Here is a 27,239-nt window from a genome sequence, read left to right on the forward strand (position 1 = left end):
ATAATGAGAGAGAGTGAGGGAGTGTCCTTTCCCTAGTAAACATGAAAAAGAGAGAAACAAGAGGAAGACAGAAAGAGAGAAATAGAGACAGAGACAAAAGAGAGCAAGATTTACTCCAAAATGGCGACTATGTGTTCTCTATGGTGGTGGATGGATGGATTGATGAATGGATGGATGGATGGATGGATAGATAGATAGATAGATAGAAAGTTAAAAACATAATGAAGTGGTAAGGATTAGTGAGAATGGAATAAAGCAGCAAGGTCAACAATGCGACTAATACCTGTAATTTAGTCTGATCACATAAAGCGATCTTCCCTCCTTCTCCAATGTTCACTGTTTATCCATCTCTTGTCTCTGCTTTTGGTATGTAAGCTTGAAATTAGTCTACCTCTGGTTGCCCCTAACAACGGTTCTTGTGCTGTAATTGGCTGGCAGGTTGCCGCGGCAGCAGCAACAGAGAGTGGGGAGTACAGCGGCGGGAGGGTGGGCTTGTCAGAGGAAAGCTCCTCTGGGGGGTCCAGACTCAGTTCCAAGAGTGCTAAAGAGCGAAGGAACAGGAGGAAGAAAAGAAAACAAAGGGAAGAAGAAGAGAAAGCCGATCAGGAGAAGTTCCATAAGTCCGCCTCAGAGGACAGTATCAGACGGTCTGGATTTCGCTTATCCATAGATGCCAACCGTCTCTCATATGAGAAGAAATGTTCCACTCCAAATCAGGTGACTTCCACTTTTTTGTGGCATTGTGGAAAATATGGTTTGATAAACGTTACTGTGTCCTTCGGATAATTCTCAGCTTCTCAGTTACTGAGTTTAGGTGGGTGGAGTGCTAATTGGCTACATCATTCAGGCAGTCTGAGACAGAAAATTGTTAATTTCTTTATATTAGCTCATCAAAATGTTCAGCAATGCACTTGTACACAGAGGATTACATGGCTCAGATGTGACCTAAAGGTGGCACAGATGCATTACACAGATGCTTAAAAAATTATCCAGATATTAATTAAAGTTGATATAAATGTGGTTGAGATGTAATTTCAATTAATTCTAACAAGTCTGAACAAATGCAATCCACCAGAATCTACTATTTAAGAGAAAACATACATGCTACCATCACAAAGGGTTAATGAGGGCATATGCCTGCAAATTAATCTGCAACACCATTTTTCACAATGTAAATATACAACAAAACGCAGTTACAATGAAATATGACATATTAAGAACACATGACATATTATAACAAAAATAAACTAAGAAACAAAATGAATACATTTTTACATATTTTTTTTGCACCAGCTGATGATACAAATGCAACCAAATCTACAGAGAATTTAGTACAACAATAGTAGATTTTAGAGCAACCATGTGAGGTTTTTGTTCTTCTGTTTAATTATTTCCTACTGAAACAGAAGTTTTGGGCGGGATATATCGAAGGGGTTGTCCCTTTTTTAAAAATATATTTTGTGTATATAATTATTATATATGTTTTGAATTAGAAATTATTTCAATTTTATATTTTTCAATGTAATATTAGAGATGCAAAGAAGCAAGCCTTTCACCTTTATTATCACCTAGATTAGTGATGAGTAATTTAATTATTATCAGACACATAAATAATCAGTATCGCTTGTAAAAAAAAAGAAAAAAACCTTATTAGTTAATTGCTAATCTCTTTTTGTTGGATCTCTTTTTCAGTCTCTTCTGAGCATTCGTGGATCTCTCTTCTCTCCGAGGAGGAACAGTCGTGCAAGTCTTTTCAGTTTTCGTGGTAGAGCACGAGACTTTGGCTCAGAGAATGATTTTGCGGACGATGAGCACAGCACGTTTGAGGATAGTGACAGTCGCCGCGGATCGCTCTTTGTACCTCGCTGTGTTGAGAGACGAAGTTCCACTGTCAGTCACTGCAGTCTTGCCCCCAGGATTATGCTCCCAGCCAATGGGAAAATGCACTGTACAGTTGATTGCAATGGAGTGGTCTCACTGGTGGGCGGGACATCTGTACCAACATCACCAATCGGACGTTTATTACCAGAGGTGGAGCAACTGAAATACACAAACATAAACATGTGACCCATAATGAAACTGCTTAAATGTGAACAATATTATGCTCAATCCTCATGGTGTTTTTCTTTCTTTCTAGGGCACGACCACTGAGTCTGAGGCACGTAAAAAACGTTCAGGATCACACCAGCCATCTGATTATCTGGATGAAACAGTAGCCAGAAAAAGAGCTCTGAGTGTGGCCAGCATTCTGACAAATACTATGGAAGGTCTGACACACACACTAACCTCACATATGCACATACAGAATACAAACACACTCACACACACACACGCACACATACACATAAGCATACACTCACTTATATGTTGTTATGTAAAGTGTGCTTCGACATACATGTATTTTTGTATGTTTGGATAGAAGTTGACATGCACAATATCAACATATTGACAACATCAGAAATGTAAATATGACATACAGTATACAGTATTGTTGGAGAGGCTTTGGAATGTTAAGGTAATGATTCTGAACAGGTAATGGACAGGTTGCACGAGGCAGAGGGATGGGCCACAGATGTATATTCAAAGATGTACATAGTCTGAAAAATAATAAGTACAATAAAGATAATGAATAAACCAAATATACTGTATATAAACAATAATAAGCATTTACTGTTACATAATACAACAGAAGTATCCCCAATTCACATGAGTGATGTTTCCATACATAAACATATAGTTTAATAAACAGAAACAAGGTGTTTCACAGAAAAATACATGCCATAAGTTGCCATTACTAAAATACAATGCCCATATATGGATACAATTGTGGCGTAAATGGTCAGTGACTAACACTTTGATGTTACATCTGTTGCAATCAACACAAACCAACTGGAATTAACATCCTTTCAGGTGGCAGCTGAAACAAATCACGACACAGCAGATAGCAGCTGAACTAACTATGCTGCTCGCTCGCTACCAGAATATTACTATGACTATGGTTTCAAAATAAAAGTCCCTTTTGAAGGAGCCTTTAAAGGGTAACTAAACTCTAAAACAACTTTTTGTTAGGTAATGATCTGTAAGACTGGGGCTTTATTAGTGCTGTTCATTGATACGAGTAAATGTTTTGACATTTGGGTATAAAGGGCCCTATTTTAACGATCTGAAACGCAAGTGTCAAAGCGCAAAGCGCAAGTAACTTTGTGGGCGGGTCTCGGCGCTGTTGCTATTTTCCCGGCGGGATAAATGGCTCTTGCGCCCGGCGCAAATCTAAAAGGGGTTGGTCTGAAGTAGCTTCATTATTCATAGGTGTGGTTTGGGCGTAACGTGAAATAAACCAATCAGAGCGTCATCTCACATTACCTTTAAGAGCAGACGCGCCTTTTCCTTGGCGTATTGCTATTATAACGGCGGATTTGCCAGGCGCGCGCCAGGAGCGGTTCACAGCCGAGGAGAGCAACGCTCTCGTCACGGCCGTAAAAGAGAGAGAAGTAACACTGGGGATGGAGAAACACACCCAAATTAAACAGGTATATAATAATGTGGGTAAATGTGTAAGCTAGATGTATGCTTTTATAATAAATTGTCTATCTATCTATCTATCTATCTATCTATCTATCTATCTATCTATCTATCTATCTATCTATCTATCTATCTATCGTTTGTAATAATATGATTTGCAAAAATGAAAACTGCTGCTTCTGTGTAGATTAGAGAATCAAAGTGTATGCGCGTTGTGCACGCTATACATTATGGTCAAGCATGCGCCCTTAAAATAGCATAATGAACAACGCGCGACGCGCCACTGACTTTAGACTAGGTTTTTTCTGGCCAGTGGCGCAATTGTTTTATGGAACAGTAAAATAGCACCAGGGATTGTTTGCGCCGGGACACGCCTCCTTTTTTGCGCTGAACCGCCCAGGGAGCGCAAGTTCATTCCCTAGTTTAGCGACGTGCTTTTGTGGAGGGAAAAGCGCGCTTTGTGCGGGTGCAAAATAGGAATGAAACATGCGTCGGTGTACAAAGTCAATTGCGCTGGGTGCAAGATAGGGCCCAAAGTGTTTTAATTCTACAATATATGGTGTAAAAATGTCTGAGTGCTGCCCTCTTGAGGTTGAACGGTGGCTACTGCAGTTGAATTTTCCTATTGGAAGTTGTTGGCCCGTGTGACGTAAGCAGGTACCAGCTCACCACGCCCTTGGCATAGGCTCAGCCCCTGGTATAAAAACATCTTGTTCCGTCAAAACCACTGTACGAGTCAGGAGTTGGAATTGCGAGTATTGAAAACGATCAGGATAGCGTATATTAACATCTAGTTAGCATAGTATTTATATAGTTATTTAGATTATTCTGTGTAGCCTAGGTAGTTAATTAGCATAGTTGTTAGTGTAGTATTGTTCTCCCTACAACAGACATTCTCTACCAGGGACAGTGAGCTGCAGTGCCCACAGGTGCACCTGTTGAGACAGAATAATTTGTAACTGTTGAGGGAGACTTGAAATCTGTTTTTTGCTTAATCATACCAAAATTAACCTAAATGCATTTTACATTTTTTATAGTTTGTTAGCATTTGCTATGAGCATTAGCCTAAATTAGCCATAATGATAATGTTTTACCACTCAGACACTGGCTCCATTCTCTCTTGCACAGCTGCTTCGCTAGCATCGTCGGATGCCGATCCCGATGCAGGAGTTAAGACTGCAGTTTGAACCAGCGGCTCAAATTGATAAGGCTCTGGCCCTGTATCCACAGACAATTCACCCTCCTCCACTTCAGGTGAAGGTGGGGGAGAAAAGTCCTCGACTTCAAATGACCGCTCTGTTGCAAAGCTACTGGCGTCACTCCAATCACTCTCCATCTTTGCAAGTCTAACAGCTGTCAATTAATCCGTCACTGCGGGTCTCAGGTGCACGCCCCCCGCTCAACCCTCTATCTCCGCTGGGGTCTGCCCACTTTTCCAGCATTTTTCAAATATTGCCAGTGGGTGGAGTCAGGCTCTGACCAGGGGTTGAGTTACCCTTTAATACAGTCAAGTCAAGTCACCTTCATTTATATATGTATTGAAAATATAGATTGTTTCAAAGCAGCTTTACAGTGATAATAGGAAATTAAAGTAACAGAGATTGTTTTAGCTTTACAGCAGCTCTAGAATAAAGTTATTGTCCAGCTGAAGTTAGTTTTGATTGATTCACTTCCGTTGAAAAGATCATTAGTTATTAACTTAGGGGGCGCTTACACGACACCGTTCTAACAGAAAACCCTTAATGTGCTCCGGCCTGCTCATTTGCACAACAACAGTGCCTGGTGGCTTGACAAAGCAAACCTTGAAATAGGTTCCAAGGTTCAAGCGTTGAATTTAAAAAAAAAAAGTTATCATCTCTGCGTAAACTTCAAAAACGCGAATCTGTGAAAACGCTGACGGCGTGCACATGCATATTACGTGTTTAGTCTATAGGTATGTGCAACTGAATATATGTGTGCAGGCGTGTAGTCTTTCTTTACAAATTGACCTCACCAAATTACTTGTCTGTCCTTAAAAATTCATAATACAGAATATCAAGGGAACAGAAGGAGGCCTTCACAGGGGAGAGACTAGTTGACCCCTCCGCATCTTTGTTTCCATAAAATGCGACTAAACTAATCAGGGTTGGGGGCATTAAGTCCATCCTTTGGTAAGGTTGGCAGTAGTGCTGCACGATTAATCATATCGCAATCGCGATGTCAAGCCTATTCAAGCCTATTCGATTATATGCAATTTACTGCAATTTTATGAAATAAATAAATGCATGTGTGGACATGACAACCCATTCTCTCTGAGAGCTGTTTGCCCATTTTCTACACCGCTAATAAAAAGAAGAATCAGTTTAGGCAGTGGCACATGTGGCGCATTTGGTCACGTCGTGACTTTTTCCGGTGTGCAGCGCAGAGAACAGGTGAAGATGGATGCCGAGCAGACGGACACTGAACTGGTGGCCAGAAAAAATTCTACCTCTGTTATATGGCGATATTTTGGCTATAAGATAACCGACACAGAGCAGAGAGAGCAGGGCTGCCAACTCTCACTTATTCAGCGTGAGACTCTCAAATTGACACTTTTCACACACTCTCACGCCACACATCCATTTTCTCACGTAGAGAAAAAACACGAAGCAAAGAGGACACTGACATCGACAGACTAGACAGAGCAGGTTACTTTTGATAGGAAACAAATTCTCAGCTCTCAGATTCTGTCAATTTTATTAGGAAATTCAAACAATAGCATTTTGGGCGCTTGTAAATGTGACTTGACAGATCGTGGTAGTGAACCGTACATCTCTTACTCTTTACTAGTTAATAGTAAATAAACACGAATGAACAATAGGTGTGTTGAAAGATACAGTACAACTTACCGAAATGTTTATGCCTCATACATAATATCGATCAATCAGTGTTTTGGAGAACAATATGTCACACAACGTTACATTTACCTCAGGAAAGCCATTTGATAGCACGTTAGTTGGCAAGACAAATTTTATATTTAGAGAGAGGAGTATTTTGCAAAATATGTGCACTATATTAAATATTTATTATATTTTTACTTGTATCATTAAAATATTGTAACGTTGTTATTATAGCCTAGTAAAATTATATTTAATTTGAGTTGTTATTTTTAACCTTTAATAATAATACCAGCTGACAGGGCTCTCTGTATGTTTACAGCATTAGTTGAGATTTCTTTTTTCTTGAGAAAAATTAACATACTGTACCTAATATTTATCCAAATGAATTGATATTGAATCAAGATCGGAATCAAATCACAAGATTTTAATTGAAATCGTGAAATTTGTGTTAAGCAATAATAAAAACAGTAGCCTACCAGTCATTGTACCATGTAAACATTGTAACATGTTGTCATTAAACTTGTTAATTCATCTCTGTTGTCATTAAACCAAATGTTTTGACAATCACAATACACTTACACCAAAAATTATAAAAAGCATATGTTACATCCTGCTTAAATGTACCTGCTTGTCAGAACAGAATGTTCAAAATATCTTATTTTCATGAGCATACAAATGTTCTTATTTATTGTTCTATTTATTTTCTACTATTGTACTATTGAGACAATAACAAGTTTGCAGTAATGCAAAGATGTCATTATTTAATTTTGTAAAAAATATTTTAATTCGAAAACACTGTGCATTTAGTTGTTGCTAGTTTGAGTTGAGAAATACACATTTCAGCATTATCACGAATCTGTGTGTAATTTCCTTGAGAACCAAGCAAGTTGACTCATGAAACCATTTGTTTATTATATCGCAATCACATAGCACAATATTGACCTCAATAATCGCAATATGACATTTTCCCCAAATTGTGCAGCCCTAGTTGGCAGGATGACCAGGTGGACTACCGGTCTAGTATAAACATGGACCTTTATTTCCACATCAGCTGACCTGATATGACCATCCGGGCTTGGGTGGGTCTTGATGACTTGTCCCACAGGCCATAAACTACAAGATACACATACATACCCCAAGGGTTCTGAGTTCAGGATTGCCTCTACTTCCAGCAAGACTGTCAAGACTTTCACTGGAACTAACTGTGAACCCAAAACTGTGTACAACAGATTTAACAGATCTCACAATTTAACAGATATCACCTCCATCTCCCAAACTCCACCAAAGTGGGGGGCCAATGGGGGATTAAAGTGGAAGTGGATCCTCTGGTGGGCAAGCTGACGCAGTAGGTAAGGAACCAATGCAGCATAAGCTTCCCGTAACTCTCTTTTACCCCCATGGATGTTTGTACCTCAATCCAACCATAACTCTGCTGGTGTCCCTCTCCTTGCAATAAATCTTCTAAGAGCTATGAGGAATGAGTCGGTAGTCATGCTAGAGAATAGGTCTAAATGCACCGCTCTCGTGGTCAGACAATACCCTACCACTTAGAATAGAAGGCATAGAAGGCAGGTTTGCAAAGCCAAAGGCGCGCAGAAGGTAGATTCAACAATCCCATTTAAGGGATTGTTGGCTGGGCCCTCCACATTGGCATTCTTGGCAGTCATACTGAAACAGCCGGACAGCTTTTCGGTATCGTAGGATCCAATAGTGTCGTCTTATTTCTGCAAACAACTGTTCCGATCCAGAATGTAATTGGTGGTCATAATAGTGAATGATCAGAGGAGTGACGGGATAATTAGGATCCAGGACCAGATCCTTAAACGACCACCTACCTGTATCAGACCACTGGACGGATCCATTTCAGGGGGTAGGGTAACTAGTCATCGGACCTGACCAACTTTCCAGTCCCTAACCGTTTGAGGTCATCATTGGGGTTGCCTGCAGAGATTACATAATGCCAGGAACACTTATCCGTCAGCTCCTGGATCTCAGGAGACTCGGTAGTGACAGGACTCTGAATTCAAACATTGTAGGACCATGGTAGAGTCTGTCCACAGAGAAATAGCCGTGATACATAGGGTCAACTCTGTTTCAAGTAACTTAGCCAACTGTGCTGTGACTAGACTCCCGCAATGTTCCAGTCTTGGAATGGATGTGAGCTTGTGTAGGAGTGACACGGGAGCGTACTATAATGAGGGACAGGTAGGTCTGACCATCCTGGTCGGTAGTCGGGTAAGCCACCGCTCCATATTCCTGCTCAGATGTATCCAAGAAGATATGTACCTCATGGGTAGCTCCCATGAGTTCCTCTACCCATGCATTCCAGGACCGGAGGAGCTCATGTAGCAGGTTGGGGTCAACCCATCCTCTCTTCTTGTTCCACAGTTGCTTAATGATGACATTTGCTCTAGTCATATAAGGTAGAAGCTATCCCAGAGGGTCGTACTGAGTACCTAGGACCTTACATATATTCCTAAAAGTAGGAGTCTCATATATCACAGTCCATTTGCCAGTTCCAGCTCAGACCCAGTGTTAGATAGATTTTATTTTAGATAGATAAACTTTATTAATCCCCAAGGGGGAATTTATACCAGACTCTGGGACATCTAACTTCTCCTTCATCAACTATAGTTCCACACTCGCAGCTCGGACTCGCAGCTCGGACATTGGTTGGTAGGTGACTCAGCACACCAGGATCATTGCAGGATCATTGCAAGGCCCACTGGCGAATTTCAAATCCAGCTCTAGAAAGGGTACTCCTTAGTCTATCAATCAAGCATCAGCAGTAGGTATGCTCTGCAGGCAGTTATCAAAATAAAAACATCTCTCCACCGAAAGCCGAATAGCCTCATCTGTCAGGTAGTGTTGCCGTACATGTCGTTGTAGTGCGTAGGTAGCACAGCAGGGACTGGAGGTTGTGCCGAAGAGTAATACATGCCACTTGAGAATCTTGGGGGCCTCATCCATCTTCAGGTCCCGCCAAAGGAAAAAAAGTAGTACTGGTCCTCAGTAGAAGACAGACCTGGTGGAACATGATTGATATCCCCACTCACAGCCAATGAATGTTCTCTGAAGAGGATAAGGATGCCCAACAGAGAAGCCCCAAGGGGGGGCCCTGGCAAGAGGAACTGGTTGAAGCTTTGGGAGCAGTAAAAGACGATGCAGAACTTTCCATTGTGACTAACAATTTTGTAAGGGATATACTAGCATTCACACAGATCAGGTATAGTGTCAGTCACTTCCCGAACAGCTCCTATATCAATGCGTTTCCTCATCTCATCTTTATAGACCTCAGCATTTACAGGGTCCTTCAGGAGACGCCTCTCCGCGCTGTGAAGGGTAAGTAGAACTGACTCCTTAGGTGAATTCAACAAAGGCATGTCCTTTCGCCGCAGTAGGGGCATTGCCAACCGATTGATTCCCTCCATTTCCAAGGTTAGAGTCTGACTTAGTGTGTGAGCCCTTAGACATCAGCTCGGCATCATAGCTGTGGCACCAGGTTTCGTAACAGAGCCAGTTCAAAAGGTCAACCAGATTAAGGGTTATGCCAGGTTGGTGGAACATGTGATGATGAAACTCAGTCTGCTGCTCAGGAGGAAGGTTACTCAGAAGGTGCGTGACCTGGGACCCACAACTCAGCTCCAGTTTACCCTCACGTCCCAGGGTTCTCAGTAGGCCCACTAGTGACTTCACCTGGAGAGCGAACCACAAAGGCATAGATATCACCTTGCTTGATGTCAGGAATCTCAGGGACAATAGCGATCCTCCTTAAGGCTAGCTTATGCGGTTGGCCAAATTTCTCATGTTAGTACAGCCATTGTATGAGTGAATGGGGCTGGTGAGTTCAAATAAGCATCCGTTATCATTCTAGCCTCCTCAAGCTTAAGGTGATCCACTAAGATCTAGTATTTGAAAGGTTTAGTCCCATCTGGGGGAGCAGGTGTTTTCAGGTCAACTTCAGGATCAGGCCATGGCAGTGGGGGAAGCTCAGTTTCCATCCTCCACAAAGGTTGTGGATTCATACGGCCTCACATGAGGACTGGATAACTGCGATGCCAGTGGTTGTGCTGGTCAGAGATTCTTGCCTCTGGCTTGACTGAGGTTGGCTTGAGCCACTTGAACTAATTCTCTGACTTTTGCACGGACTTCTCTCAACTCCCACAAGTCTGCCTGGAAAGCTTGATGGGTCTTCATTAGTTGAGCATGCTCACGGCGCAGATGCTGTAGCTCACTTTTGTCTGTAGAGGTGGTGAAACCAGCTGCCTGAGTCGAGGAGAAGGATGGCTGATGGAATTCGAGGAGAATGATGGCTGATGGAATTCGGTACACTGTGGAGGCTTGTAACTCGAGGACATGATCTGTGAGTCATCAGAACAGACTATTATACCATCATACTCAGCGACAGGTCTGCTTTGAGCATATTGTACCTCAAATTGCTATAGGTAAGCTGGAGGACGAGTATGGTGCTTGGGGCGAGCTGCTCCTGTAATCTCTTCATCAGAGTCCATTATGTCAGAAGGGAATACTCAATCCGGAACGAACGACTAATTCTGTTGGAGAGGCTTTTAGACTGTTAGGTTCTGATTAGGTAATTAATGAGTAAACCACCTGGGTGCTGGTCAGAGCACAAATAATGAGGAGACAGATAATCAGCTTAACACTGTGTATTGGAGGCTGAGGAATGGTCCACAGATGTATATTCAAAGATGTACATAGTGTGAAAAATAATAAGTACAATAAAGATAATGAATTAACTAAATGTATATAAACAATAATAAGCATTCATTGTTACAGAATACAATAGAAATATCCCCAATTCACGTAAGTGAGGTTTCTATACACAAACATATAGTTTAATAAACAAAAATAAGGTATTTCACAGAACAATACATGGCATAAGCGATAAGTTGACATTACTAAAATACAGTGCTCATTTGTTGATAGAATTGTGGCGTAAAGGAGCAGCATTCAACCAAACATAATGTTAATCACTTGATCGGTATTTTAACCAAATACAGATTAAATTGTCATGAAACCCTAATCTTTATTTTCAAAGATTTTAACAACGTTGTGTGTGTTGAACAAAAAGTTTGTTGGAAAAAACTAGTTAATTGTAGCCTTTTTTGTGCTATTTTCATCTTCCGGGTTTAAATTCATCTTTCTTGTCAACATCACAGGATGTGACGTTTTCTTGTACATCGACCATCAACTCATTGACAGCTCATAATTATTCATGACAGCATGCGTTGATTTCCTATGCCAGTGACAGGTGCTTCAAACTGTGAGATTGCATACAGTAAGTGAGAGATGCATGAATGAGTCAAAAATGAGTGTTTGTTTTTGCTTTGCATAAGTTCTCTTCAATAGATCCTGTGTCTCCGACACAAACATGATTTACCCACACTGTGAGTGTAACCGGTCTTTACTTCCCTTTAACCGATCAAATGGCTTTTAAAAAAATAAGCCTCAGAAGTTATTAGTGCACGTTCATATATGTTTTCGACAGTGGCACAAAAAGTGGGTATGCGCTATATGCGGCGCATAGGGGCGCGCAGCTCCAGGGGGGCGCCAAAGCTATGGTATTTTTTTTTTTTTTTTTTTTAATCTCTACGTAGCTGCTGTTGTGCGTTTGTGCGTAGAAACACCTCTGAGCAAATGCACTTTCAACATATTCATCTAATATTCAGTCATCACATACACTCCCTAAACCTCACATCCTCACTTCTTCAACAAGCAGTGTCATATAAAATTTTTTACTAATCAACTTCCCTATTTATTTCCGCAAAATCTAGTACTTTACAATATATGTATATTTAAATATATGTATGTGAACACTAGGCTTGTCTGTATTTTCAAATGTCCCATATTTGTGTTGATCAATCAGTCACATTGATATTTATATTCCATTAAATGTAAATTGCAGTAATGACATGATGCCATGATTAATTGTGCTGTGCATCCTAGTTTCATCATTGCAACCCATTCAGAAAGAATATTTGGAAAAAAATATCTAGAAATCAAAAAAAAAATCTACACAGCATCGTGATAGAGTGGTTACATATTAACAGGGCCATTTAAAATGGAAATTAGCTAAATAATTTAACCGTTTTCTGTGATCAATTGCAATTGATCTTGTTATGCAATTAACTAATATTAAAACTGGTAATCCCCAATAAATGCACTGACATAATTTTTTTTTAATTTTAGTTTGTCCCTCTGGCAGTGTCCTCAAATGTGCACTGTTTTACCTTTCTGATAATGTGCTAATATGTACCCTTAAGGTGCTAATATGCACCTTTTAGGCATAAATAGGTACTGCACCCGTGACAAACGGTTTTAGTCCTAAAGGAGCAAATTTAACATATTTTTTTCTGACAGTGCATAGAACCAGGATAAAGGGTGTATGTTTTAAAGGAGACATATCATGCTTTTAAATTGTTCATTTTTACATATAAATCATACATTTGTAGTCTATATAAAGCGGAACTGCAATGCTTGGGTCTGAATTCCTCATTATTATAGCTCCACAGGCCCCTTTTCTACCCCTTTTCTGATGTGCGTCTGAGAGCAACTCGTTTTGGTGCGGTCTCTTTAAATACAATTGAGACACTTCATACCCCGCCCACACTCGGTTCAACTCCACCCCGTTCGGCCATTTTTGTAGTTTGATAGCAGAGATACGATTATCTAGCGGCACAGAAACTTTTTATTCACACGTTAACAAAATGTCAACAACGGAAGACTTGTCCAGCCAGCCTTACATGTTCGAGCCAGAGTCGGAGCCGGAGCGAGATGAAAATGAAGACGACGAACCTGTAGAACAACGTCTTCATATGGATGTATCGCAATGGTGTGTTACTGTATTTACACATGAAACTTTGGTCTTCCGACCTTTTACCACCGTGTCGATTTATTTTGATTAATATGTGCGAGGGAGAGAGAGCAAGACAGTGTCTAGTTTGGAGACGGTGATGTCTTGTTTACACTTTCGCCTGGCTCTGAAGAGAGAAAGTGAGCGCGCGCGCGACCGGGTCTCTCTCTCTGCTCGTTCTTTCAGTTAAACATGCGTCCTGTAACAAGCGCGGCAGTTCATCTACATTAAACGGTGTAATGAAGCGTGTGGGTTACTACATCCAACAACCGAACATTTTAACTTACCCTCTCGTAACTTCTGCATCCTTTAGCTTGGACTACAAAATTGTAGCGAGAAATAAAAATGGCGGATTGCTCGAAGTGGTGGGCCGGAAGTAAATGTCCTTATTTGGCAGTTCTGCTGCAAATACTGTGACGTAATAGTTCAAAAAACGTCACAGATAACAGAAAAATCGGAACAGGTTGAAAAATATGACCAAAACAGAATATAAAGATATCAATGAAGCACCTGAAGAGAATAATTTCATCTTTTTTGTACTTCTAAACACTCCAAATATACAACAAAATGCATTTAAGGGCTAAAAAAGTGCATTTGGCATGATATGACCCCTTTAAATAATATTTTTTAATGGAATCTTTTTAACAAGTACTATCAAGGCCAGTATTGCTGGTATCAGTACCAATACTAATACGTGTTCTTATAAAAAAATGTATTTATTTTTTTCTTAGGGTACAATTAGTAATTATAGCCATTCAACTTTTTTTGCAATTCAACATTATATTTGAAAGCCAAAATGTAATTATCTTTTCTAAACTTTAATTAATCTGTGTTCACAGAACTGGAGGAATCGCGGCAGAAGTGTCCTCCTTGTTGGTACAAATTTGCCAACAGCTTCCTGATCTGGGACTGCTGTCCAACCTGGCTGAAAGTGAAGGAGATTGTGAACATGATCGTGATGGATCCGTTTGTTGACCTGGCCATAACCATCTGCATTGTTCTCAACACCCTCTTCATGGCTATGGAGCACTACCCCATGACAGATGGATTCAACCATGTGCTGTCAGTTGGGAACCTGGTAAGATCTGAATGCCAGATTCTCATTACTGCAATACAGTATTTGTAATTATCCTTTATTTTATTTAAAAGCAGCACACAAATACACTATTGGTAGTAATTTTACTACTAAGTTGAAGCAAACACTTATGCTGCTCTAAAATTTTAAACCGCTTTTCCAACGTTGGCTCGAACGGTTCTAAGAACGGTAAGGAACAGTTTAATATTTTTCCACTAGAGCTTGGTTCAGCACGACTCGATTACATACTGTTTTCGGCCCGGAATTCTGTGATCGGCACAGAATAGAACGGTTAAGCAACAAGAACGGTTTGACTCGCTGGTAGAAAAGTGCCTTTAGTTGTTGAGATTGTTTAGTTATCTCAGTTCTGCTGATTTTTTCCTGTTGGGCTCTGTGCAGGTATTCACAGGAATCTTCACAGCAGAGATGTGCCTGAAGTTAATTGCTCTGGACCCATATTACTACTTTCAAGCAGGCTGGAATATATTCGACGGCATCATTGTGAGCCTGAGTCTCATGGAACTGGGCTTGGCCAATGTGGAGGGACTTTCAGTGTTGCGCTCATTTAGATTGGTGAGCAAATCTCTCTTCTCACCTTCCTACCGAGGTCTCTGATTTTTGTTTGTATACAGTGGGGTTCGAAGGTTTAAGAACACTAGTGAAAATGGTTATATTTGTCATAAACATATACATTTAACTGAAATTCACAACAGTAGCACTTGAGCTGCATGAATGCCACATGCTTGTGGACTCCACTGTAAAGTATGTCTGATACCATTGAGAAACCCAAATTTCGGCTTTCATTTAATACTCCATAAATTCAGGGTTATGGCTTGATCACAAAACATCACTTTTTTAACATTCCCTTTCTCATTCTCCTTTTTGCCCTTAGTTAAGGGTCTTTAAGCTGGCAAAGTCTTGGCCCACCCTGAACATGCTGATAAAGATTATTGGTAACTCAGTTGGTGCTTTGGGAAACCTAACCCTCGTCCTGGCCATCATTGTCTTCATATTCGCTGTGGTGGGAATGCAGCTGTTCGGAAAGAGCTACCGTGAGTGCGTCTGCAAGATCTCGGTGGACTGCGAGTTGCCGCGGTGGCACATGGACGATTTCTTCCACTCCTTCCTCATTGTATTCCGGGTGCTTTGTGGCGAATGGATCGAAACCATGTGGGACTGCATGGAAGTGGCTGGACAGTCAATGTGTCTCATCGTCTTCATGATGGTCATGGTCATTGGAAATCTGGTGGTAAGACCAATCATGTCACAAGGAGACACCTGGAAGATGGGCTTTCCCTATAACTTCCTTCTTCTATTGTGTCTTCCTTTCTATTCGTCTCATGTAAATTTACTTTGCAGTTTTATGTATCCCGCATTGGTGGCTGTGATTTTGGCAAGTAGGACATGCTCCTGGATCAACATCTTTGTTAATCCTGCAACAACATTCATTTGAACTAATCAGATTTTAAGTTTAGAGTATGGGCAAGGCTTAAGGCTTTGAGTTCAGCAATGTCCTGTCTATCAGATTTTAGGTATGTAATGGTTAAGGTTTAGGGTTAGGACAATATTCTACAGAAAGTTGATCCAGGAACACTGCTTTTCTACAGCTTCAGTCATTTGTTAATATTCACAAATTAAAATGTAGTACAGCTCAATTCAAATTTATCTTAAGCATTCTATTTAGATTTTCAAGAAATACAGAAAAACTGTAAAATACAATATTTACCAGGTCAATAATACTTGGTTAGCCCTGTTATCGGACACTTACGGAACAAATTAATCATTGGTCATTTTTAGTACACATGAATATGGTGTTCGAAAAAAGCATTGGTAAGCAAAAATATTTACTTTTGCATGATGCTACATGCATGCTGATAGGTGTCTGCATTAAGCCCAAGACCACTGTTGAAGCATGAATTAAAGTCAGCAAAGCATCTTTTTAACTGTTCAGTTGAATAAAAACCGAACTGACTACGATCCTGTTATATGAGTGGATCTCATTAACATTTCACATTTCACAAGAAAAAATTAAGCCTATTTTAGGACCAACAATTTTTTTTTGCATTTTCATGACATTTAAGGATATTTTCCTTTCCTCATTCTCATTACCACAAATCATGTTTGTTTTTTTTAAAATTCCCATTATTCTTAGTGATTCTATATTTGTATTACTATAATAAACTATTTTTTTAATGTGTCATATTGGATAAAAGCATATATTACTAATTTTACACTTTTACATCTTATCACCGTTATGAGAATGAGTCCTAAAATAGTATTTGCATTATTTTTATTTTTATTTTTTGAGGTAAAAGTTTAGGGTCAGTAATGTTTTTCTATTATGCTCAACAAGGCTGCATTTATTTGATCAAACATGGTAAAAACAGTAATATTGTAAAAATTTAAAATAACTGTTTTTCTGTTTTTAATATAATTTATTCCTGTTATTGCAAAGCTGAAATTTCAGCATCATTATTCCAGTCTTCAGTGCCACATGATTCTTCAGAAATCATTCTAATACGCTGAGTTGGTGCTCAAATAACATTATTATTACCAATGTTGAAAACAGAAAGTATGTACGGTCACTTATGATCAATTTAATGCATTCTTGCTGAAGTATCAATTTCAAAACAAAACAAAACCTCCCAAACCTTTTACCCAGATATGTTTCTTAAGAGATTTCAAGAGATTCACCCGTACATGTCGTGATCATTTCTGAGTAGAATTCATCTAAAATTCATCTTATCAGTGCTTGACCTTGCTGATTGTGAGAGTGTGTGTGCTGTTGTGTGGCAGGTGCTGAACCTGTTCCTGGCCTTGCTCCTGAGCTCTTTCAGTGCCGATAATCTCGCGGCCACGGATGACGACAACGAAATGAACAACCTGCAGATCGCTGTGGGCAGAATACATAAAGGCATCGCACTGATCAAGTCAACTTTGCGCCAGTTCCTCCAAAGCCTCTGTCTGGCCGGCTCTAAACCACGTGCGCTAGATGAAGAGAAACCCCTTGATGACCTCCACAGCGACGGCAAGGAAAACTGCTTGTCTAATCACGCTCCGGTGGCAGTCGACCTCACTAAAGACTATCTGAAGGAGGTTTGCGTTTCCCCTGGTAACGGGGTGGAAGGTCACGTAAAGTATGGAATTGAGGAAGGCGACTACATGTCGTTCATACACAATCCCAGCCTTACTGTTACAGTACCGATTGCGGTGGGAGAGTCGGACTTTGAAAATCTGAACACGGAAGATTTCAGTAGCGACTCGTCTGACGTCGAGGGCAGTAAAGAGGTAAGCCGGATTTCATTGACTAAGCAGAAATTTCAATTTTAATATGCATGAAATACAATTCTGAGTTTTTGTTTCAGTGTCGGAGAGATTTGCTATGTAACGTAATGTAAAAAAGTCATTTTAATGGTTTATTTTTTATTGATTTAGGTTTGTTTGTAATTCATCAAGAGTCAATGTCTCTTTCCCTGTAGGGAACAAACAGTTGTGTTGAGTCATATTGCCATTGCATCATTCTCTGCTCAGAGCTACAGCCCATTACACGTGTGTGTGTGTGTGTGTACGTGTGTATTTATTGTGCCATGGTCTTCAGGGCAGTTTGTCCCTGTTCATCTGCAGCTAGTTAAGACAAACCTCTGGGCATTGTAGCAGGTAGACTTACTGAGTATACTCATTATATCAGTACACGTTCTCATAAACACGCACTGTCTGGCACACACACAACCTCACACACACTCTAATGTGTATTATTTACGACCAACTGAGCAGGAATGGCATCATGCATCCCAGACTATGAATGAGGCTGTTGAGGAAATTGCTAAATTCAGCATCCTTGCCCAGGGTGAAATTGAGTATGCTTAACTGTCTGTATGTTTGTGTGTGTGTGTGTGTGTCTGTTATTGTCTGTCTGTATGTGTGTTTGTATTCCAGCACATTTCCATGCTTTTCCAGCAGTACTGTCACTGTGCTTAAACTTTTCTCTCTCCCCTCTTCTAATTTGATCTATTTCTATATCTAATTTAAGTGGTTCAGTGTTGAAGTTGCAGACGTTATTATCCATGTTATGTGAAGTGTGTATCTCCTCTCTGTGTGTGACCTGTTATTGCAGCGTTATGACAGACGAACCCCAGGTTTTCTCTGAGAGAGCCCTGTAAGAGACTCACCTTCCTCCTCACCCACACTAACCATGGAGACTGCCTTTGTCATCTAAATCAGACCAAACTATCGTCTCTCTCTCATTTTATCTCTCTTTTTGGATCGGATTGCCCTTTTGTTTTATGTTTCTCAATGCCTGTGCCCTCCCCTCCCTCTTAAACAACCCTATTTTGCACCGAAGAGAGACAGCTGTCAGCCTTTTTGTTTTGGTTTGTTGTTTTCTACATGACTTTGTGTTTCTGTTGTAGCACTGGGCTTCTTTTGCAGTACCTTCAGTCATATGGAATGAGCAAGATCATCATTTTACATCAATAGCCCATTGAACATCTTTCTGTTACATTAGCTTGTATGTTTTGTTTTTTTGTACAAGCTATAAGTGAGCATTCAGAGCTAAATTACCTGGAAACAGGAAGTGGTTGCGTGTGCACGTGAGTGTGTGTGTGTGAGGAGAGGTGAGCTTTGAAAAACATGAAACTTGAATTATTACTGTCAATGTAGAATTAGTCAATCTCTGAATGATCCATATTAGAATGAAGAAAGCTAGTTGATCCAGCTACAAGCTTAGTAAATAGAGTTTTATGATAAACAACTGTTTTTAAAGTGCAATTATCTTAACTTGCATATATTAGATGGCAGATTTTGATATCGTTATTTGCAAATATTATTGTCATATATTGCACTGTAAACTGCTGCAATTGTGGGAATCTGTCTTCATAGCAGTTGAAGGCATTTCTCAATCTGCTGAGGTGTGTAATTGTTTTTATGTCATTTGTTGTTGCATATACAATGAGGAGGGTTCTACTGTGTTGGAACCAAGCCAATGGTTAATTTAGAAAGATATCTGATGATAACTTCTTGACTTTACGGCTTCTGTGCCTCGTGCCTCCTTATATTTGTCTGTCAGTGAGATCGGATTTGAAGACATGAACTGGAAGTTAGGGAGTACCAGAGAGTAACAGGGGATTAGGTACCAAATCAGAATGTTTCACCCCTTAGACTTTAATTCATCAATTAGACTTGCTTTAGATCCAACATCAAAAAATATGTCAGATTAATGAGAGGCTTAATTAAAGCTTAGAGATTCTACAGTGAATACATTCAGTCTGGGTCAGGGCAGCTTGTTCAGGTTTGCTCAGCCTCTTATATTCCTACTGTGATTAAAATGTTAGAGACATTCTGGAAGATTCTGAAATTGCACACAGCATGCTTACATCATTCCCCCGCGCCGCATTAGCTGGGTGCCACGGCAACCAGCGCTCCAGCTCAGTTTTAGACAGCATCCTCCTCTATGTATTTTTTAGCCTCCCTCTGCTTCTCTGAGTGACTGTTTTATCAATCCAGCGGCTGCAAAACCGTCAGAATGGTCAATATCTTTATGACCCACAATTCTGTTAGGTAAAGAAATACACTGTGGTCAAGAATAATGTATCAAATAATGAGTTTGCACCCACCACTTTAGGTGTACAATAACATCAGACAATGTAATCTTAAATCATCAAACTTATTTATGGGAAAAGCTGTTGTGTTATTTTTCTGCAAAATAACATCGTCTTTCACCACTTTTTTTTAAACCTATGAACCCCTTGAGTGTCTTAAGGGTGAATATTGTTAGATAATTACGTCATCCCGTAAAAATCGATACGTAATTTTGTTTTCCTACGAACATAATTCTTGTTGTTCCTATGTTAGGTGCCAGTTAAAGTCGTTTTCTCCAATCAAAGCTAATGAAATGCTGTCTCAGACTTAGCATGTGGCTCTGGTGTTAGTTAACGCTAATGCGGCTCCCCTCCTCTTCAAACTGACTGGCGGACCGAAGCTTGACCACTGCTTAACGGAATGGACTTCCAGCCTGTGTTTTCATGTCAATCAAGGGATTGCACTCAATGGGGTGGGGTCATGTGATAATCTGAATCATGCCCAACCAAATGTATTGGGATTATCCAATAGAAACCATTTGTTTTTTGAAGGGGTGGGGAAAGGTAAGGGGTTGACATTTGCACTGGACATGAAAATACTCAAAGCACTCAACATTTGATGACAAGATCACAAGCTTGGATGAGAAAAAAAATGCACCTTGAGAAACAAAAAAACATGCATGAGGAAGGAATGAAGGCACATCAAATGTACCCACAGCTGACTGTGAGATTATAAAGTGAAGCCAGAGACGTTTGTCTTCATGCCTGGCTGCTAATTAGAAAATCAATTCTCTGAAACAAATCAATCTCTAAATCCACAGGCTTGTAGGTACTTTTGAATGATATGAAACTGCATGGGACTGAGAATAATTGCAAAAGTAATCTGGACTAGGTGGTGTGCTTCAGCCAAGCCTAATTTTGTGCGTGTGTGTCTGTTTGCTTTCTTGTGTCTAATTGTGTGGCTGCATGGATGCCTGTGTAGAAGCTGCCTATTGATGCGGTTCTCAGTTCCTCAGAGGGGAGCACAGTGGATATCCGACCCCCTGGAGAGGGGGCGGAGTCTGTCGAGTTGGAGCCGGAAGAGTCCCTGGACCCAGAGGCCTGCTTTACAGAAGGTGTGTGAGTGTGTGTGGTTCAGGTATTCCCTACATTCTGGGGACTTTTTGTGGGGAAAGTAATACCAGAAATCTTTGATCTTGTTGGGACATTTTTTGGTCACAATGAGGAAAACGGCTGTAAAGAAATATTTTCTCTTTTTAAACTCAACATGAAATCGAAATGGATCTAGATACCTTATTAATACACACATTCTAGATTTTTTTTTCTGGATGATTCACTAGTGTTTGTTATTTCAAACATGATAACATGCTCCGCCTTTGAAACTATTTTCTTTTTTGGCTGAAGATGGGCTGTACTGGCTGCTCGTTAATGTTAACCTATAACCATTATTGGTTAATTTTAATCATTAGCCTAAAAGCTATTTAGGCATTATTTTAGGCCATTTTTGTTGGTAATACAGCCTTTCTAAATTATTGCCCATAGTTAACGCACTGAAGTAATGCCATTTTCACTTTGAATGTCCTGTTTCACTGTGAAATACAGTGTTACAAAATGATTTGTGAATAAAGCATTGACCTTTGAGCATAGATTGGAAAACCAGATGTATTTGCTTTTCTTATGAAAGAGATTTAAAGGCACTACAGTATGCAAGTACTAATATAATCAAACACTCAAGCTTCCTCTCTAGTCCATTCATTGTAACAATGATGAAAAATTGGCTCATTTAGAAAAATTATGAGTACATTTGCATACACTACCTTTCAAATGTTCGCAGTCAGCAAGATTTTTTTTAAAGAAATGTATACTTTTATTCAGCATAGATGCAATAAATTAATCCAAAGTGACTGTAAAGACTTTTAAATGGTTACAAAAATGTTGTTTCAAATAAACAGTTCTTTTGAACTTTCTATTTATCAAAGTTTGAAAAAAAATACATTATGGTTTCCACAAAAATATGAAGCAGCACAACTGTGTTCAACAATAGTAATGCTAAGAAATGTTTCTTGAGCAGCAAATCAGCATATTAGAATATTAGACTTCTGAAGGATCATGTGACACTGAAGACTAGAGAAATGATGCTGAAAATTCATCTTTGCCATCAGCCGACCCCAGACTTCTGAACAATAGTGTTTGACCACCAGTGTCACATATCACATTTACAGTATTCAATACAGTAACAAATCAGCTTGTTTAAGGGCTAGAGAGAATGTTGTAGCCATGGATCTTTGACTAACATTACAGTGGGATTTCAGGGGGAAATACTTTAAAAAGTACAATTTGGCCCCTTTATGTCATATATAGTACCAAATGCAAGACTTCTAGTATTGACTTTGAGAGTTTTGGGAGAGTGGGCTGTTCATGCTGAGCTCAATTGTTATGCTGTCCACTTACATTAAGTGACTTTTCTCTGTATCTTTTGCTCAGGCTGTGTGATGAGGTTTCAGTGCTGTCAGGTCGATGTGGAGAAGAGAAACTGGAAGAATTGGTGGAATCTCAGGAAAACCTGCTTCATCATTGTAGAGCACAACTGGTTTGAGTCCTTTATCATCTTCATGATTTTACTCAGCAGTGGAGCATTGGTGAGAACCATCACACACTATATACTCACCCACTCACAATCATCCCAATCTTTTTTATTACAAACATTTTAACAAGTAAATTTGTTGCTGTGAATGTGTGTTCAGGCTTTTGAGGACATTTACATTGAGCAGCGTAAGACGATAAAGACGGTGTTGGAATATGCGGATAAAGTCTTCACATACGTCTTTATTTTGGAGATGCTTCTGAAGTGGGTTGCTTATGGCTTCGTCAAATACTTCACCAATGCCTGGTGCTGGCTTGACTTCCTGATTGTTGATGTATGTATGAATCTACTGCTTTGCAGCTGTTCAGTATGTGTGTGTAAGTGGATAGTGTGTGTTCTCTGGATCTGAACACATGCCTACATATGTTCACTACATGATCGGAAGAATGTGTTTGTTTTACAGGTGTCGTTGGTGAGTTTGGTTGCAAATGCTCTTGGTTACTCTGAACTAAGTGCCATTAAGTCCCTGAGAACACTGCGTGCTCTTAGACCTTTGAGAGCATTGTCACGCTTCGAGGGAATGAGGGTAAGACACTCACACATCATGTATGCCTTGATTTAACCAAGTAGGACATGTTCCTGGATGCCTAACCTTATTTCTAACCAATGCTTAACATTACAGAGTAATGACTAGGTGGTAAGAATTAGTGATGGAACGATTCACATTACAGTTACAATTAATGGTTAAAATTCCGTATGTTCTGTACTTGGTACATTGCTATTAGAAGTGCACAGATTAGGTAATTTGAGGCTAATATGATAATATTTTAGTCAGAAATTGAGATTTAATTTGTTGTTACATTGGTTTATAGTTAAATTTAACTACTTTTACCAGATTAACATGTGTTGGCATGCGGTCTTAAGTACTGTGAATTCAGACATGCTTCTTTTGTCACATACTGCTTTTCGCCTACTATATAGTAGGGAAGTATGCGATTTTGGACGCAGCCCACGTGTGTTGTTCACATCCTGAAAAGTGAAGCCAAATCATTTTGATCAACCCCTAGTGGCTGGCTGCAGTATAGGTCACAATCCCCATCTTCTCCATGTAACCAAATGGGACGTGAGCCAAACAAAAATCAAATTACACTTCAAATAATGTTTTTCTAAATATAGTTTCTGTAATTTTAGGTGGTTCTTATCATGCTTGACATATGTTTAAGTGTTCGTTTTTTCGGTAAGTTTGGTTTTAGTTAGTTATTTGATGCTATAAAATTGGGGTGTAACGTTATGATTGACAGCTGTGCTTGTGATTGAGTCTGCAGGAGCGGGAGTATGTGTTGGACCTTTATATGTGGATGAAAGACTAAAATAAATCTGTTCATCATATAAAGCGATCAGGTCTCTTCAGAAAATGTGGACTAAACCACACAATTCGTATGGATTAGTTTTAAAGGTCCCATGACATGCTACTTTTTGTAGGCTTTAATATAGTCCTTAGTGGTCCTTAGTACTGTATCTGAAATCTCTTTCCAAAAATTCAGCCTCGGTGCAGAATTATAGCCACTACAAGCCAGTCCCAGAATGAGCTTCCTTCAGACGGGCCGTTTCGGTGTCTGTAGCTTTAAATACTAATGAGGAGGAGAAAGGCGGCGCAAGGTGGAGGGTGGGTGTGGCCTTGACCATCTTGCGCAAGGGTGCCATGCATGTTTGTTTATGTTGGATATATTGCAATGGCACGAAGACATGCAGTCGTTCAAGCATTTCAGTTTGACCCAGAATCTGATCCAGATGGAGAAGCAACGGATGAAGAAGTTGCAACTCAGCGGCTCCAGCAGGACGTTTCCGAATGGTTAGTTTAAAATATTATGTCTGGATACGGTACTTTATTCGGATGGTTTACAGTTATTATCATGTAGCTAACGCGAACCTACTGTTGCCTTTTCATGGGAGATCTGTAACGTCTGTAATTTATCTTATTACATCAAGCTCTGCGATCTTGAAATGCGGATATCGCACGCGCCATATAACCAACAGGAAAACGGTTATCCAATAACAAAGAAATGTACAACACTCGCGTTACAGTGTGTGTAACTTGATGCTGTCTACCTTTACATTAGCGCGAGTAACTGCATAGCTCAGCTGCATAGCTAATGTGACAGCCACATTCTACGTGTAACAAGCTAGGTAACCATAAACAGTAAAGCAACACACTTATATATAATTTGTTGACTTACTTGTCCGACATTCAGCAAGCCCAGCTCTGTGTGTACCCTTCGGTGTTCATTTGTACATCCAATTATTGAGCAATTATTATGCTTCGCTCACTCAAAAGCCATGATATCTCTCGTGGACAAACTAAAATCGCGCGCGCGCGTTCTACTTCCTAGCTCATTTTCTCATGGGCGAGAAATATTCTCTGGGCGGGCAAAGCAGAGAAAGGGGAGGTAACATTTCTCCTTATAACGTCATAAGGAGGAGATTCAAGATCAGCCCGGTTGAGCTTCCATTTTCTCGAAGGCAGAGAGAAATAGCAAAAGCTCGATTTACACCGATTAGAATTTCTAGAAACTTTGGGACCATATACAGGCTAGGGGAACTCATATTAATGTAAAAAAAAAACAAGAAAGTGGAAATTTCATGTCATGGGACCTTTAAGATCTCTTTATGAAGTTTTTGAATTGTCAAAGTGGTAGTTGTGTAGCTGTCTATGGAGGGACAGAAAGCTCTCAGCTCTCTTAAAAAAGATCTTAATTTGTGTTCCGAAGATTAACAAAAGTCTTACAGGTTTGAAACGACCCTAAACCCTAATATCTGATTGGTTTTCCCAGGACCAGTGAAAATGTTGATCCTGGAACATGTCCTACTTGAGAAAAGCATGTTAAGCAGCATGCTCTCATACAAAAATACTGATACATTTTTAAGTGTTGTTGGGAAGATGTAACCCTCTTGCATGCTGTTGGTGAATATTAGGAGGACATCCTATTTACATGAATAAGTGAATATTGTATGTTGACTGTAGTATTTTTTTAGACCTTTCTCTTTAGTGTGCATGCCTCTCTGCATGTGCTGTGGTGAGAGCTTCTCTGATCTATTCTGATGATTCTGTGGTGGTTGTTGTGTTGTTTGTGACTTTGTGACTTGACCTTACATTTCTTTCTCTGTTATGTGTCTCTTTTCATTTGCAGTAAACAAATGTTGTGACGTCATCGTGTCTCCACAAGGTTTTTTTCTGTTTTCGTTTTTTGTTTTTCCCACATTTTGGTAGCTCAAAGAGTTTTGTGATGCACCATCTGCAAGATGTTTATATGTTAAAAAGTTATGTTCTATGAACAAAATTGCAGTTGGTTGATAATTAGAAATAATTTGATTTTAGATATGAATAAGACAGATTGAATCAGAAATCAAACTGCTGTCAGACTGACAAATACTATCTACTACAAATACTCATTATTAGCTTAATGTAGAATAAAATAGACTTAGCTTTGCTATTCTTTGCTAAACCCTGTTAACCCTCTAAAACTCAACTTGTCATTTCCCAGAATTGTATCTTAATCTAAGTAAAAGGATTAAGTTTTTATTAGCACGTAAGCCATCCACTAAAGAAGTTTAGGAAGTTCATTGTAGTTTCCGCAGCTCTTGTATCCTTAGCAAGAGTTTCTTAGCGTGACATGAATATATGTTAAGGTATGAGTATGTGACATGATTTTTTTTTTTCTAGGTTGTAGTGAATGCCCTGCTGGGAGCCATACCTTCCATCATGAATGTGCTGCTGGTGTGTTTGATCTTCTGGCTGATCTTCAGCATCATGGGGGTGAACCTTTTCGCTGGGAAATACTACCATTGCATTAATACCACCAACGAAGAAATGATTCCCATCAGTGTGGTCAATAACAGGTCCGATTGCCTTGCCCTGATTAAAAACAATGATACGGCACGCTGGAAAAATGTGAAAATTAATTTCGATAACGTGGGAGCCGGATACCTGGCGCTACTGCAAGTGGTGAGTGAGCTGAACTCATGGCCCGACTGTGATTTATGTTATGCTAAGTAGGAAGTTGTCTGTTGTAGTATATTTGCACTATCTATTGATATTGTTCTGTTCCACAAGGCCACATTTAAAGGATGGATGGACATTATGTACGCAGCTGTGGATTCTCGTAATGTAAGTGTTTCTCTTTACTGCAGTGGACAGATCTTTAAAATACATTTTTAACCATTCAGGTTGCAATGTTACTTTTAAACCACCTTTCACCCTTATCCATAGTTCCCTGTCACTTGTATTCTTGTCTAGAAGTAATCATATATATATATTTTTTTCATAATATCATAATTTTTTTTAACATTTAATGAATCAAAGGGATAAATAATATTTTCACATGGAAAATCTCACATATCCATTGGTCTATACAATACATAGACAACTGTGGTCAGTTTTTTTTCTGTTGAGTAGGAGTGTACTTGTAAGTTATTTGTAATGCACATCAGTAATGTGAATGTGTAATAAAATACAACATTTCCTTGTTCTTGCAGCTGGAGGAACAGCCTGACTATGAATCTAACCTTTACATGTACCTATACTTCGTCATCTTCATTATCTTCGGCTCCTTCTTTACCCTTAACCTCTTCATTGGTGTCATCATTGATAACTTCAATCAGCAGAAGAAAAAGATAAGTATTAAATTGAGGGAGGTGAATTTAAACACTTCAATATAATGTAAGACGCTATTCTGTTAAGACCTTAGTTATC

At 39.6% G+C, this 27,239-nt stretch overlaps 1 protein-coding gene across 1 annotated transcript in view; it reads left to right on the forward strand.

Annotated features, from left to right (window-relative positions):
* scn1lab (sodium channel, voltage-gated, type I like, alpha b) overlaps positions 1–27,239 on the forward strand; it is a 52,086-nt gene that overhangs the window by 19,340 nt on the left and 5,507 nt on the right. Inside the window, exons 11-24 of the mRNA XM_084128771.1 lie at positions 439–717; positions 1,693–2,031; positions 2,138–2,267; positions 14,094–14,332; positions 14,729–14,902; positions 15,222–15,578; positions 17,126–17,617; positions 20,888–21,020; positions 22,390–22,544; positions 22,650–22,823; positions 22,953–23,075; positions 26,211–26,492; positions 26,601–26,654; positions 27,023–27,160. Coding sequence (XP_083984897.1) covers positions 439–717; positions 1,693–2,031; positions 2,138–2,267; positions 14,094–14,332; positions 14,729–14,902; positions 15,222–15,578; positions 17,126–17,617; positions 20,888–21,020; positions 22,390–22,544; positions 22,650–22,823; positions 22,953–23,075; positions 26,211–26,492; positions 26,601–26,654; positions 27,023–27,160 — 3,069 coding nt within the window. The remainder of the gene's footprint in view (positions 1–438; positions 718–1,692; positions 2,032–2,137; positions 2,268–14,093; positions 14,333–14,728; positions 14,903–15,221; positions 15,579–17,125; positions 17,618–20,887; positions 21,021–22,389; positions 22,545–22,649; positions 22,824–22,952; positions 23,076–26,210; positions 26,493–26,600; positions 26,655–27,022; positions 27,161–27,239) is intronic.

Source organism: Abramis brama (assembly GCF_963993115.1).
Source record: "Abramis brama genome assembly, chromosome: 11".
Lineage (NCBI taxonomy): Eukaryota > Metazoa > Chordata > Actinopteri > Cypriniformes > Leuciscidae > Abramis > Abramis brama.